This window comes from Daldinia vernicosa, assembly GCF_022497035.1.
Source record: "Daldinia vernicosa strain CBS 139.73 unplaced genomic scaffold F5Y00scaffold_29, whole genome shotgun sequence".
Classification (NCBI taxonomy): domain Eukaryota; kingdom Fungi; phylum Ascomycota; class Sordariomycetes; order Xylariales; family Hypoxylaceae; genus Daldinia; species Daldinia vernicosa.
Window position 1 is genome coordinate 381270 of NW_025953945.1, and position 14907 is coordinate 396176.

General features: G+C 47.7%; 3 protein-coding genes across 3 annotated transcripts; 1 reads left to right on the plus strand and 2 right to left on the minus strand.

Moving 5' to 3' along the window:
- Nucleotides 1-572: 572 nt before the first annotated feature.
- F5Y00DRAFT_253634 (DNA mismatch repair protein MutL) lies at nt 573-3970 on the minus strand (the record flags this gene model as incomplete). The annotated part of the gene is made up of 3 exons (XM_048010073.1): nt 573-3703; nt 3781-3877; nt 3938-3970. The coding sequence occupies 3 exons, from the start codon at nt 3968-3970 to the stop codon at nt 573-575; spliced, it is 3261 nt and encodes a 1086-aa protein (XP_047864030.1).
- Nucleotides 3971-6793: 2823 nt separating this feature from the next.
- F5Y00DRAFT_98352 (GPI inositol-deacylase) lies at nt 6794-10739 on the plus strand. Its single transcript, XM_048014414.1, has 2 exons — nt 6794-7573; nt 7635-10739. Exons 1-2 carry the CDS (start codon nt 6980-6982, stop codon nt 10494-10496), a joined length of 3456 nt encoding a protein of 1151 aa, XP_047864031.1. The 5' UTR covers nt 6794-6979; the 3' UTR covers nt 10497-10739.
- Nucleotides 10740-11987: 1248 nt separating this feature from the next.
- On the minus strand, nt 11988-13781 carry F5Y00DRAFT_253636 (MFS general substrate transporter; the record flags this gene model as incomplete). The annotated part of the gene is made up of 3 exons (XM_048010074.1): nt 11988-12606; nt 12682-13649; nt 13698-13781. The coding sequence occupies 3 exons, from the start codon at nt 13779-13781 to the stop codon at nt 11988-11990; spliced, it is 1671 nt and encodes a 556-aa protein (XP_047864032.1).
- Between the last annotated feature and the right edge of the window lie 1126 nt (nt 13782-14907).

A 14907-nucleotide genomic window follows, 5' to 3' on the forward strand; every position in this document is an offset into this window, starting at 1 on the left:
CTGGATCTGTGGATCTCGGCAGGTCAGGTCAGGTCAGGTTAGGGTTCTGGTTTTATGGCAATAATGAATGAGAACGGGTTAAGATAGTACCTAAGTAGTGCCTGTGATGAACAGGAGATGCTTTCAGAAGTAATAACAAGTGCTCATGAATAGCGTAATGAGATGTGATAGTTATTTATTTATTTATTTTTTGACTCTTCTGCCGCAGAATTGCTGTATGATTTCGATGCTAATAGACGAATAGAATATTCACCAGTGGACGAATCTATTAATTCAATTTAGGTAGATGTACTATACCGTCTATCCTGTCTTCCCCCATGCCAAGCCTCAAGATCTAGTTTTGCGAATAAATAACTAACCTAGCGATTATACTACATCCGTCCTCAAGTAAACAACTTGCATCATTGTATTATCAAGGGTATATATATCCATAAAATCTAGGTTAGCAAGCAAGCAGACCTCATTGCCATACGCCCTTAACAATGCCAGCATGCATGCCTACATGCAAAGTACTAAAACCCAAATGATTACTCGAATAGCAATACATACATATACATATACATACGTACGTACTACAGCTCATTCTTCTCCTTAACATACGCGCTCCAATTCGTCCTCGGGGATCTCTCGCCCTCGCCGCCGAACCCGTCGCCCTCCCTCCACGCCATCTCAGTCCACGCGCCGAGGCCGCACAGATGCCGCATCGTCGGGCGGCCGTGGGGACAGTTCCACGGCTTATCCAGCTCGCCCATGTGGCGGACGAGCTTCTCCATCTGCTTGAGGGTGAGCGACTTGCCGATCATGACGCTGCTGCGGCAGGCGCGCATGGCGAACATCTTGCGGACCTTGGAGGGCCGCGGGATGGAGTTTGCCGATGCCGACTGGTGGTCCGTTAGCATCGAGATGAGCTCCTCGAGGTCGGCGAGCGAGAACGTCGTCTCCCGGCTGAGCGGCAGGCTGAGGAGCTGGCAGCGGGATCCTACCGGCTGGTCGCCGCTTTCGTCCATGGCTACGATGAAGCCGTTCGCCTCCAGGGCTTCGAGGTTTTCCCTAATTACCTCTTCCTCGAGAGCCGTGAGCTCTAATGCCTTGGGCTGGACGAGTCTTTGAGACTGGACAACGGTATTAGCCTGAAGCCGCTCGAAGTTGTACTTTTCGTCTGTCGCATGCTGGTCGATGATGAACAGCTCGTCATCTCTATCGCGCTTTTCCTCGGCATCCTCGGGGTCTACTTTGGCCGGACGAACCGCTATAATGAAGCCTAGGTTGAACTGCCCAATAATCTTCATCTTCCCGAAGTCGGCTTTGGAGATGGTTAGAGACAATTTCTCCTCGGCGTCCTCGGCATCAAGTCTTTCCGCGGCAGGCTTCGATCCCGTTGTTGATGAGATGTCCTTGAGATATTCTTGATGCATTGCTAGGGACCTTCGTATATGTTTCTCATCTATACGAAGCGTTTGTAGTAAGGAGAGAGTTGAGTCTTTCTTCTTGGTGCCGCCCTTCACAAAGCTTTGTGTACGTTTTTGTGTCTCTTCAGAGATGGCAGATTTTGAACCGTGAGCGGTAGCAGTAGTAGCTTCTAACTCAATTTCCTCCTGTGTGTCCTCAATCTGCTCGTCTATATGTCCATCACCTAGAGACAGACTTGGAGATGGTGGTGCGTCGTCTTGCAGATGGTCATTTATACTCTCAGGCCCAGGGGACTGGTCATCAGATTCGTGATCTTGCTCTTCGGCGCTCTCCGTGGCCACTTCGCTCTGAGCTGGTTCTTCATCTTGATAGTCTTGTTCATCGTCATTGTCTTCGACAAACAACTGCTCGCTGGAACCGTCAGAATCATCCGAAAGATCCGCTGCATCTGAGGTAGTCTTAATATGCATCGGCCCAGCTTGCTTCGATTGCGAATAGGCCGCAAACATCTGCGTCAAACGTCCGTTAAATGAAGGCATCGCAGCTGCCTCTTTTGAAGCTCGTTGTCTCATCGATGGTTCGCGGGCCCTATCGTCTCCTGTTCGTTGCTTTTTCGAGGGAGAGCCAATAATGCTAGTAACTGTATGGTTACCTACCGTAATTGTAGCCACTTCTGGTGCTGATCGTTTTACAGCTGCAGATGAGCTAGCTCTACTCGTTTTGATGTCCGGCATACGAGATGAGGTAGATACGGCTGGTATAGGCGGTTCAATTACCCCTTGAGTACTTGATGTCTGACTACTATCACATTTACTTGCTTTGATCTTGCTTAACTCGGCCAAACGCGCACGGAAATCTGGTTCCTCTCTGGGCTCTTCTTCTGGGAGTGCAGAAGGTGACGCTGGACCATTTTCGGGGTCATTGACGCTGTCTTCCGTATAATTCTTCGCAAATTTAGAAAATATATGTCCTTTCAACTTTGAAGCTTCTGGACCGTTATCTTCTAAGGCTTTGTTCGCGGTTGAAGGAGATCCTGATTTCCGTTCGACCCATCGACTCATTAAATTGAGATCCTGGCCATCACGGATTGGTGACTTCGCCGAGATGGAGCTTTTCGGTAGTGGCTCGCTCGTAGACTTGTCATCTTCAACTTCGTCCTGATGTTCCGTGTCCTCCGTATTCCTAGACATTGAAATTTGCCGGGACTCATTCTCAACTGAAATGGAACATTTCGATCCAATTTCAGAGAGGGGGGTAGAGATGGGGGTATTTTGGCTACTTATCGAAGGCTTTTTGAAAGGTGTCTGTTTTGAAACTGATAATTGTGATGTGGGCAATGCATAGTCTTGCGATTCAAACAGGGCAACGAGGGACTCTCTAAGGTTGTCGAGCATACGATTTTGATCATGCAAGAGAATCGTACGCTTGTCCGGACTGACATTAACATCGTAGAGATGAGTGTCCAGTTGAATATCAGCGAAAATAAAGGGAGATTGGGAAGCGTTGTAGGATTTATACACCTCATTAAACACTTTGGCGAATTGTGGCAGGCCACAGGGACGACCGTTCACGAAGAACATCTGCCTATCCGGAGTCTGACGTCCTTCTCCATGGGCAGGACGAGATACATGCCCCTTAATATGGATTTCGTGAATGTTGTTGCTGTCTCCCTGCACACTCCATTTCTGGCCTGGCGCACTGGTAAGTTCTAACTCGAGCTTCAGGTCTAAAGGAATGAGGACGGCCAGGGTTTTCGCTCCGAACACATTAACAATATTGTCCCTAGTTGTCTGGTTTCCTTTGGTGGAAAATAATACTATCCGCTTGCCCTTGGTCGGTTGTTGAGACACAGAGAACTTGAGTCCAGTCTGGATGCAGGCATACTGATTGAGAACACCAATAACCTTGTTCCACTCCCGTTTAATATTCCGCTCCAGTTCGCGGCGACGGACGGGCAGATTGTGGAAAAGTCCCTCAACGGTTACTGTGGTGCCTTTCTGGGCAGCTACAATACTCGTGCTGCAAAGCTTCCCCGAGGTTTCGAATTCTAGCTTCGATCCTTTTGGGGCGTCTGATGCTAGACATGTTGTCACCGTGAATTTAGACAAGGCGCAAAGAGACGATAAAGCCTCTCCTCGAAAGCCAAAAGTTTGGAGGGAGGAAAGATCTGCATATGTGGATAATTTAGAGGTATAATGCTTTAGTGCTAATGTCTCGTAGTTTTGCTTGGATATGCCTGAGCCGTTGTCCTGAACCTCGATAGAATCCAAGCCCTGGTTCTTGAATCGAACCTCTTTCAGGTGGAATTCCTGTTAGTTAATGAATAGAGACGTAGTAACAAACAAATAAATAAATAATAAAAGTACGAACCAATGTTTGTGGCTCCAGCATCCAAACTATTCTCCACTAACTCTTTTACCACAGAGCATAGATCAACGATAACTTGACCAGATTGAATTTGGTGGATCTAGATTATTTAGTATTTATATTATGATGACAATGCGGAAGAGTTTTGATGACTACTTACAGTTCGTGCCTCGATGGCTTTGATGGTCGCCATCAGTAAGGATATGATATTACTTAGTCCAAGTCCAACTATCCACCGCTACTCCTTACAGCTAATTGAATCCGTAAAAGAGCCTCAGGGGGATTATAGGTTAACCTCTTCAGCCTCGTCGCGTCATACCTGATCAATTAAATTGAAATGGAAATGGAAAACGCGTCTAAGTTCCGAGATGGTGTGGCGCAGCATATAAAGTGGCGTCTCAGAGCTCAGGAGGTACCTATGGAATTCAAGTTATGTAGGTACCCAATTATTATTAGTTCACAGTTGGTGCGAGGGAACTGTGTAGTTTACTGTGTCTCTGTAGTTACGAGATTTTCAACCGCTCTTCTAAAGCGTCTCTTGATAATTAAAACTCTGCTATACTTAGCGATACGTATGTGCCCATACATGAAATCCATATCAAAGGGCGAATTAAGGTTGGCGGACTCTAATGATCTGATCTGTAAGTGTGTCTGAAGAGTTGAAACAACGGATAAGTCTACCTACATAAACTTCAACCAATATCTCTACACTAGGTTAGCTGCATGCTGCATGCTGCATGCTGCATGTCTGAAGCACTTGTATTGTACCTTGGTACCACATACCACATAAAAAGTGTGCACTTCCATGCTTAAGGCAGCTGCCGTACATAGAGCAAACTTTTATTTCTGCTCTTATCTTCGGTGCTTTCTTTCAACTCGGGATCCAACGAAGCCAATCCCCAAAACAATTCTTGGCAAACTACCTAGTTAGCCATTGCAGCATTGGCTTGACTACCTACATGAGGCACATTACGCACTCAGATAGGGATAATAAAGTGATGTTGATATCGGAAAGCTCGGAATACAAACCTCGATATCCTTGCCCTCAACTCCATTCTATCTCATTCCTACTCCCTCTAACTAACGGGGAAACGAGCTTGTATGACGTTTCGAAGACCGCCCTTGAGATCCGACGACATAAGCTACGGATTTAAAGAAGATGATTGTTTTCCTTTTCCGATCAAGTTTATTTTCTGTATCCGAAACTGGTAGGTTGACCGCTCTATTAAATCATCTGGGAAAGCGTCGGAGCCAGTGGATTTAGAATGTTATCTTGGACGCTTCCGATGTGGAGCGAATATGTTCAGCTATCTGTGGTGCATCTTCACAGAGGACGCACGTTATCTGGACTATTGAAACACAACTTCGTACAGCATCTGAGTATCTTCCCGTGTCCGACACAAACCAGGGAGAGTCCACTTTAGGCGCATGTCTAAGTGAGCTCCCACTTTCACGTAATGCCCAGTACTTTATAGTAGTTTGTTAATACGAGTTCTACTGTTGCATTTTGCCGCTCATAGATGGATCCAATATTTGTGGCGGCCGGGATGGCCACGGGACTTATGGCGCAAGCAACTGATCCCAGATAAAAAAAAATCCCGATAACCCGTATATCCCGCGTTTGTATCTTTGTTCGGCACCTTGTTCGGCCAGTTCGGCGCGGCGTTTTGCTAATATCAATAACGGGGCTGTGGAGAGCCATGAGGTTTTCTATATACACATGTACACGTGTATTACCTCAAATTTGGTTCCATCGCCTGTAAAACACGATGTGAGACAGCCAGATGGGACAGGATTCGCCGATCGCCAAGTATTATCTTGTACCATGTTTTGCAGTCTTGAGTGACAAGAACGGTATTTCCCCCGCGGACACACCAGACACACGGTACTTTAATAATGTGTTAGTCGAGACGGATATAGTATCTAACGTAGCACATCATAATTTCTATATATGTATTTAGCAGGTTTCTTTTTATGACAATACATAAAAATGACAATTGTTACATGTTATACCAGTTAGTTAGATTCCTACTTTGCTTCACGTTTGTAAGATCAAATAAATGAATTTCGCAAATAATGTCCTCTGACCCAATGCAGTACCTTACCTCGAAAATGCTACATTATCCTTCCGCTACTGCATGCAGCAGAGGCATGATTTACCAAAGCAGTATCGTCAGATCACTTATACCCAACCAGGCTTAGCTAAGTCGGCAGCAAAAGCTTGGTAATGAAGTTGTATAGTACATATAAGCTAAGCTAACGTCATCCTTGGTGACCATTGTTGGACGAAAAACTTGGCCAAGCCAGTATTTGGCGCGTGTCAACCCACCGGATTCTTAAACCCGCTAAGATCGACTAGGGTGAAAAAAGACTCCACATGGACGTTCTGGGCGCTGCTCATGTACATGGGTACCTACCTACTTATGCAGTCAGGCAGTTATGGTTCGTTTTGCTACGGGATCTCGAAGAGGCTTATCCCATAACTAACCCACAACTAACCCACAATAGACTTTCAACCTTTCCCTGATAGCCCCCAAGTTTTAGTGCTAAGGCGCCAGAATTCGGTGCTAGTGTGCAGGCTAATGAATCAAATGTATGCTACTTTTATGTAGAAGCATGGCCAAATCGCATCTTGATTCTAACTCGAGACGTCCTGACGTCCCGCGCTTGCAATTCCCACTCATTCCGTCTTCTCGCTCCAATCCGTTCAACTCAAAAAACAACAACATCCACTAATAAGGCAACTTGGACATCCTTTTTTACAACAACGTCCACCAATACAAAAATTGCTGCAAAACCGGCGGGTTGGACGACCGACATTCGTTTTTAAACATTTTGCATCTTGCTTTTGTAGGCCGAGAGGAAAGCGTACGTAGGCAAGATCGGTCTATTCGGTCTATGGGCACGGATTGGTTCTCTCCTTAATAAGATCGACACTTCTCCAACGTCCCTGCAGCAGTGCAGCTTAGCTCTTAAATTTGTCGTTGCGCAAGCAGAGTCGTGCCCGTGTCTCGACTAGAACTGCCCTTCCTGCGTTAGCTATACGTCGAATTTCAGCGACAGAATCGTTTCGCAACGTATGACGAACCCCCAGATCGAACTACACGAGTCTACTAAGAATCAAACCTCCGCCGCATCGATAACCCTACGAGTCCATACCCCTGTAAAATAAGAGGTCTCTCACGAGAGCCTCTTTATCCTCATGCAGAGGCGCTCATCGGGATCGTCCGATGACAGCGCCGATGTTCCTGTCAAGATCTCGCGCCCTCATGGCCAGACGAGACTGGGCGACGTGACTTCTTCTGTCCGACATTCACATGATGCTCGCCAGTCAGAACGTCCCCAGAAAGACCAGAAAGAGGGCGCTAGATCGTCATCCGCTAGGAGCCGGAGACCAAGCAGCAATATCAACTGGAGACTTTCTCATAGTCGCGATGGGTCTACCGAAAAAGTACCAGCAACCTCTCGTCTCCCGTCCACGACATTATCGCCAGACTACCCGAGTATGGAAAGCGAGAAGACGGCATCGTCAAGACGAAGGAGTCAGCCTCCGCGGTCTTGGAGTCCCTGGACTATGTCGCTCTTAACCATCTTTACAAGCGTCGTAGGCCTTAGCATGCTGGTAACTGTTCTATATTCTTCTGTTACCCTACATTGTGATCCCAAGGGCTGTCGCATGTCCTGGATGAGTCCATCATACGCTAAATTCAGCGATTTCGATACTGAGCATACTCGATTTGCTACCAAATACTCGTTGTATCTTTATCGAGAGCAAGGATTCGACAATGGGCCAAAGGTGCGGAAATTGAGAATTAATAGCCACTTTCGAATATTTAAAATATTGACTTAATGTGTAGATCAAAGGCATACCAGTGCTATTCATACCAGGGAATGCTGGTAGCTACAAACAAGTTAGATCTATTGCATCGGAATCCGCTAGGTATTTTCATGATATCTTGCAGCATGATGCCGCCGCCATAAACGCAGGTGCTAGGAATTTAGACTTCTTCACTGTCGACTTCAACGAAGACTTCACTGCTTTCCATGGGCAAACCATGCTCGACCAAGCCGAGTATCTAAATGAAGCCATCAGGTATATCCTCTCCCTCTACTTGGACCCAAAGATCTCGGAACGAGACCCGAGTCTTCCAGATCCTTCATCGGTTATTGTACTAGGTCATTCCATGGGAGGGATTGTGGCGCGAACTATGTTCATTATGCCAAACTACCAGCAAGACTCGGTCAACACGATCATTACTATGTCTGCTCCGCACGCTCGACCTCCTGTCACATTCGATTCAAAAATTGTTAGTATTTATAACGATATCAATAACTATTGGAGACGGGCCTACTCGAAAAGGTCGTCGACCGAAAATGCTTTGGGCCAGGTTACCCTGGTGTCCATCGCTGGTGGTGGTTTAGATACTGTTGTCCCATCAGATTATGCCGGTCTGGAATCCATCGTACCTGAGACCCACGGTTTCACCGTTTTCACATCTACAATTCCTACAGTTTGGACAAGTATGGATCACCAGGCAATCACATGGTGCGATCAATTTCGGAAGGTCATCGTCCGTGCGCTGTACGATGTCGTCGATAACCGCGGGAGATCACAGACGAAATCGAGGGCAGACAGGATGAAGGCCTTTAAGAGGCGATTTTTGTCTGGCTTGGAGAGTTTTGTTGAGAAGAGCCTCCCAGAGACAGCCTCGTCGACGTTGTTAACGCTAGAGGATCATTCAACTACCATCCTTCCTCTAGGCGACCGTCTTGTTCTCCGTGGCCTAGGTTCAGATAGAAAAGCCAAGGCATACCTTCTCAATATTCCGTTGAGTGAATTTTCCGAAGGGAAGAAGTTGACCCTGCTCTCAGACAGCAAACTCGATCGGCCAGGCGAGGACGGAAAACTAGAGGTTCTATTCTGTAATTTCTACCCGCCGCAAGCTGGACAGGCTAACCAGCCGTTCTCAATGAATATCGATCTCTCTGACGATACCACGGAGCCCACAAAAGATTCAAATTCAATCAAACTTGCCTGTAAAAATGCTGCGTCCGATGTAGTATCGCTGCCGGCTTCTTCACGTTTCACGCAGAATCCATTCTTCAAAAAGGACGAATGGCAAATACCACCATTTTCATATCTCGAGTACGACGTTGAAGATATATCAGACTACGGGTTTGTTGCAGTTATTGATAAAACTACGACTCCGACGGCCGGATGGTTGGTAGCTGAATTTAGTGATAAAGCCGACGCTCATTTAACTCGACATATTGGTCTAAGACGTCTTTTTAACTTTGGTTTGTCGCTTCATCTTCCTGCGAATAGACCAATGGTGACCGAAGTGAAACTTCCATCGGTTCAGAGCAGCTTGTTGGCGTACAATCTCAAAATTATTGACGGCCAATCCTGCAATGAACGGGAACAATTATTTAGCCCACTTGTCCGGCAGTATCTCTCTGAGCCTTACGAGTCAAAGTATTTCGTAAATGCCCACGAGGTGGAGATTAGTCTTCACGGTGTCTCGCCTTACGTGCCTCCGCCCCTGAAGTCTAGGCAGTCTGACGATGGCCTTAGCCTTCAATTCTGGACAGATCCGACGTGTGATTCGGACATTTCGATTCGTATTACGATCGATACCATGGGCAGCCTCGGAAAGCTGTACATGCGATATCGCACCGTCTTTGCTTCTTTCCCCTTGCTTATCGTTGCACTCGTACTACGAAAGCAATTCCAAGTATACGACAGCACTGGGGTCTTCATTCCCTTTTCCGAGAGCTTAGACTTCTGTCTTAGACGATCGCTGCCCATGTTATTCTTGTCCATGACTCTCTTATCGCTTTCGATGGGCCAGTCGGGCTCAACCGGGTCAAAAAGTCTCTGGTTTTGGCAGAATAGCACGGCTGATGTTGATTTTGCGCAGAACGACCTGCTAGTTGGTACTTCGGACCCGTTCTTCTGGTTTCTGATCCCGATGATAGGAATTATCTGTACTGGAGTGTGTATGGCTCTCCACTACCTCACGCTATGCCTCACCTGGCTGCTTAGCATAGTATATGGTTGGGTTTTTGTCCGGCCAGCAGTTGTTCAGCTGCAAGAGAAGAAGCGAGCGTTATCACCAGCGTTCGCACCTTCGCCACCACGGAGACGACTTATAACTACCGTGGTTCTCCTTTTGCTCGTCTCGACATTCATCCCATACCAATTCGCATACACAGTTGCATGTCTCGTACAGCTGAGCACTGCTGTCCGAGCCCATCGATCTGCACGCGAGACTTCGTCACCTGCAACCGTTAATTTCAATAACTACGTCCATTCTATTTTGCTCTTGATGTTATGGATTCTGCCCATCAACTTGCCGACCCTAGTCGTTTGGGTACGCAATTTGGCCGTCCAGTGGTTTACGGCGTTCTCGTCGCATCACAACGTGCTGTCGATACTGCCGTTTATCCTCTTGGTCGAAACCCTTACAACTGGAAAAATGATTCCGCCAGTAACAAGCCGGCTCAGGTACCTAACCGACATCATATTCTTTGGCATAGCCGTCTACGCAGCTATATACGGTGTTTCGCACGCTTATATGTTGCATTATTTAATAAATATCGTCGCAGCATGGCTTGTAGCAATCCATTCGACATCGGATTCCTGGACTCTGGCCGGAATATCCTCCATTTTCGAAGGCGAGCCGGCCGAGAACCGCAAACAGGGTAAAACTCCTTGATATGATTGATGTCAAGAGCCAGATTTGCCCGCTTAGTGGTTCTAGATAGACCCCGCGGGTTATGTCGGAAGACCTGAATACTTCGTCAATCTCAAATTTATTATTTATTTTTACAAAATCATATCGCATTAGATATGTTACGGATCGGTACTAGACCTCCGGCCTTGTTAGAAACCTAGGTTCTTTGTATATACATCCTGAACCGAGTTGGTCAGCAGTATCGAGAAAGCCGAGCGTCTTACCTACAACTAGACAGTCCTCGACACTTTCTTATTATAGGTAGAGCACTCTGCACCGAACAGTTTACCTACATCTTAGTACGGAATTTTTATCTTTTTTTTTCTGTGAAGGCTTCTCGTCTATTTTCTACGGCTTTGCATATTAGCATTAGGGCTGGAGTTTGGGGGTTTCATGGCGGTCTGGCTAGTCGCAAATAATGGGGACTCTCTGGTTTTGTCTTCGAGCCGTTGTCGCCTAGGTTAAAGCTTACTTGCGTAGTACTCGACTGCAAATTATTGTCTCGTGGGTTGGGTGGCATTGTACAAAACACCGGTTCCCAACTTTCCGACGTGCGGGAAACTCAAACTTAGGGACACGATTTTGTTTCTTCTTTCTTTCTTCTATTTTCCTCTGCTCTCTCCTTTCCTTGGGGGGAGCAATTACAAGAGACGGTCGGTCGGGGATTTCCTCATAATTATAGTCAAGGATTGGGTTATAGATATGGCTTTGGGAACCGATCGACAGACCACCTACTCGCATCCGACGGATGCAACAAAACCTACCTAATCATAATCTGTAGGGAGGGAGGGACGTGCCGAGAGGTCGCTTGAGGGGGGCCATTCGGAGGACCTTGGATAGTCGGCAGAGGCGAAAAGAAGTAATAGGTACGGATTTCATCCCCCCCCCCCTCAAGAAAGGGGAATGTGGCGCGCTTTGGCTGGCTGGCTGGATACTAAGGCAGATGGCGTCTCGGCCTTAGGTAGCTGGGATAACATAGATCGCAAATAAACTTATGTTTAAGAGGTACTCGACGTTTTATTAATATCCAAAAACCAGCGACTTCCATACATTCCAGAGGCCAGCCTCTTCACATGCAATCTTTCTTCACAACCCAGGGTTTGAAATTTGAAACATAGAACTACCCTAAAGTGTGAGTGCACCGATGTCAGATATGTCTTAGCTCAAACATTACACCAACACTATTGAAATTCTACCCGTAAGAAAAAGTCTATTGCCGTCCTAGTCTATCTACCTGTGTATGCCCTAGCAGGAGCCCCGAGTCTTTACCAATCCCGCAGTCCCGGTCTATTTGAAAGCAAAACCATAACGCCCACGCCTACGCCCCCAGGGCGCCTTACTTTACCCCGTAGCTCCCCTGTCATGAATATCCTATGGAAACCAGCTCATAGACACGCTTCAAAATAAACACCGAAAGATTGCAACAACATGCACAAAACACGACAGATAGGATAGGACCTCCGTGGTTGTATCCTACTCCCTGGCGCGGGCTTTACCAGCAGATTCTGCGAGCCGCGTCTTGTGCTGATGCCAGATGACCCAGAGCGTAACCACGAAGCCGAGGCCGCAGGCGGCGAGCGTGACAAGATACGCAGCCCAATAACACTCAAGGCCGTCGGCGCAAGAGCTCGCGCCGTCCTTGCCAATAATAGAATGGGCGTCGAAGACGGAACCATAAAATAAATTAAAAATGTTGCTCGAGATGACGGGGGACAGAGTCATGAAGCCCCAGTTCTGGCTTAGGCCGTGGATGCCGAAGGACTCGGCGACGATGGACGGGAACACGCCGAATAGGAACCCGTAGCCTAGCCCGCTGAACCCGGACACGAAGCCCAGCAAGTGAGGGTTCGTCACGTTGAGCGCGAAGATCTGCGCCAGCGAGAAGATGCCCGATGCTACTACTAGGCACCACACTCGACTAGCGTGGAGTACCTTGACGAGAAAGTCGGAGCCGACGCCGCTTAGTAGTCGCCCCGAGAAACTGCCAATGGATAGGATGGAAACGTGCAGCTGCTGACGTAGGACGAGCGTCTTATCGTCGATCGAGTCGTCGTAGTGCCTCCAGAGCGCTGTGACGTCGTTGCCGATATTGCTAATGTGGAGTTAGAGCCGCATATTCCGGGCACAATATTTCGTATGCAATGCACGCAGGCGAGGTAATACTCACTTGATAGTCATAAGGCCGATACCTGAGAGTATGCCCATGATGGTAAACAGCTGCCAAAACTCGATGTTCTTCAAGAGATTCAGACCTCGGATATCTACACGGTGAGAACGATCCATATCAACACTGCTCTGCACTAACACTTCACCCGGCAAGGAGGAGGACAAGGTGGACTGGGATAGAAGCGAAGACGTTTCATCGGAACCATCGCGGGTACCTGACGGTGCTTCCTCGGTGTCGACAGCTGGGCTGTCTTCCTTGGGGCTTGGGGGGTCTCGGTCCTCTTGTTCCGAGGCATCTTGGGTCGTTTTGGAGTTGTTGGAGGTGTCAGAGGTGGTGTTGAACATACCAGGTTCGGATGGATCCCTACGAGCAGCACGTGTCTTAGACTCGTCCGACGTGGTACGGTGCAACTCTCGGGAATCTGCCATGCCTGGTTCCGCATCGGGTACAGCATGGTACGGCGAGTGAGGCGGAAGCACGCGCAGAAAGAAAAACCCGAGGAAAGTCAAGCCGAAGGTGCCGTAAGCTAACAACATTAGGAACTTGCTCGGACTGCCGGGGAAGAAGACGGAGCCGATGAGGGCGAAGAAGAAGGCGCTTAGACCGAAGGCGGCAAGAGGAAAGGCGGTGGCGGTGCCACGATGATGCGGCCAGTTCAAAGCTGAGGTCTTGACGGCGGCGGCGAAAGCCATGCAGCCACCGAGGCCGGTCAGATACGACACAAAGCACATCCACGGAACGGACCCTTGACCGGCATCATATGCTTGGTGGAGCGGGAAGTAACCGAGACCTAGTAGGAAAGCCCCTACGATGACAGCGGGGCGAGGACCCTTGCTGTCGACGAACATGCCTACGGGGACGCCCATCGAATACATGCCGAGATTCCCCGCCAGCCCGATCAGGTTGCTTTCGGTAGCAGACAAGAGTAACTTGTCGGCAAATTGGGGTGCCCAAGCCGAGTAGACATACTACCATCCGTTGTCAGAGACGTCGAAGAGATGATTATGATGTCTTACATTGGTTCCGCAGGCCAGCGAGATGACGGTCGCGGCGACGCTCGATACAATGCGAGCATTGTAGACTTGGCCCGATACAGTCATATTGAAAATCACACGAGTTAAGTAAAAAGTTAGTTATGATGATATCATGTCTTATTTCCGCTAGTTAGTGACCTTTTACAAAAGGGGAAAAAGAGGAGGCTACGGTGAACAATTACGAAGGAAATATCAAAAGGAATAGATAATAAGATCGGAGGCTGCGATACGGCACAAGTGGTCGTGTAATGCCGGAAAAAAATAAGAGATGTATGTTTCTAAAAGGCTAGATGTGCCATGCCGAAGGTAACGATAGGGAACGAATGAAGTGTACAAAAGTAATCGGGCGTCGTTGTCGCGAAGATGATGGGATGGGAATTGATAGGACGACGTCGAAGGAGTGGAGGGTTTAACCTACGTAGGGACGTGTCGCAATCGCAATCTCAATCATAAATCATACACTACATAATCATAACGGGGGATTGCGCTTTATCGGCCGGCTTATCTCGCTTCAAACCCCTTACTGTTTCGGGCTACGAGGCGGGTCGACTATCCTTATGGGGCGTTAGTGTACTCCGGTATTTCGGCATCAGGCGAGAGCTTGGCTGCTTGGCAGGCACTGGCCAAAATACTGGATGAGTTAGTGTAGGTAGGTATGCCCTCGTTATGTACACGCCTCCGTAATTATATCCGTGCCGGAGGGTCCCATCTTTAGCTAATCCATATCTTAAGTGCATATTGTACATACGTACGGAATATACCGTACCAATATTCATATTCATACGTACACTTCGTAGAATCCGCGGAAATCGCATGAATGCTATATCGGTGAAAACCGTCCCATTACCACAGGTTGGTATTTGTTGGATATATTGGCCATGGACGTCCCTGCTTAGCTTGGTGCTATACCCAATTCATAGTCACCGCTTGAATACAGCCGATCCATTTTCAGCCTTGGCCAGTTCAGTAAATCGGGTTAAAGTGGAGGTTGATATTCTAGAAGCCATCGCTACGAGGGTTTGAAGGTTATATTATGAATTAAAGGGGCTTTCTCTTGGCAGTCTTAATCGAAAATTAATGGCCGGGTCTTGGCATTTTCAAAGAGGCAAGCAAGATTCAGAATGCCAAGAACCCGGCCCATCAATTTTCGACCGAAACTAACTACCCGGTAACATTTCGAAGGATTCAAGAT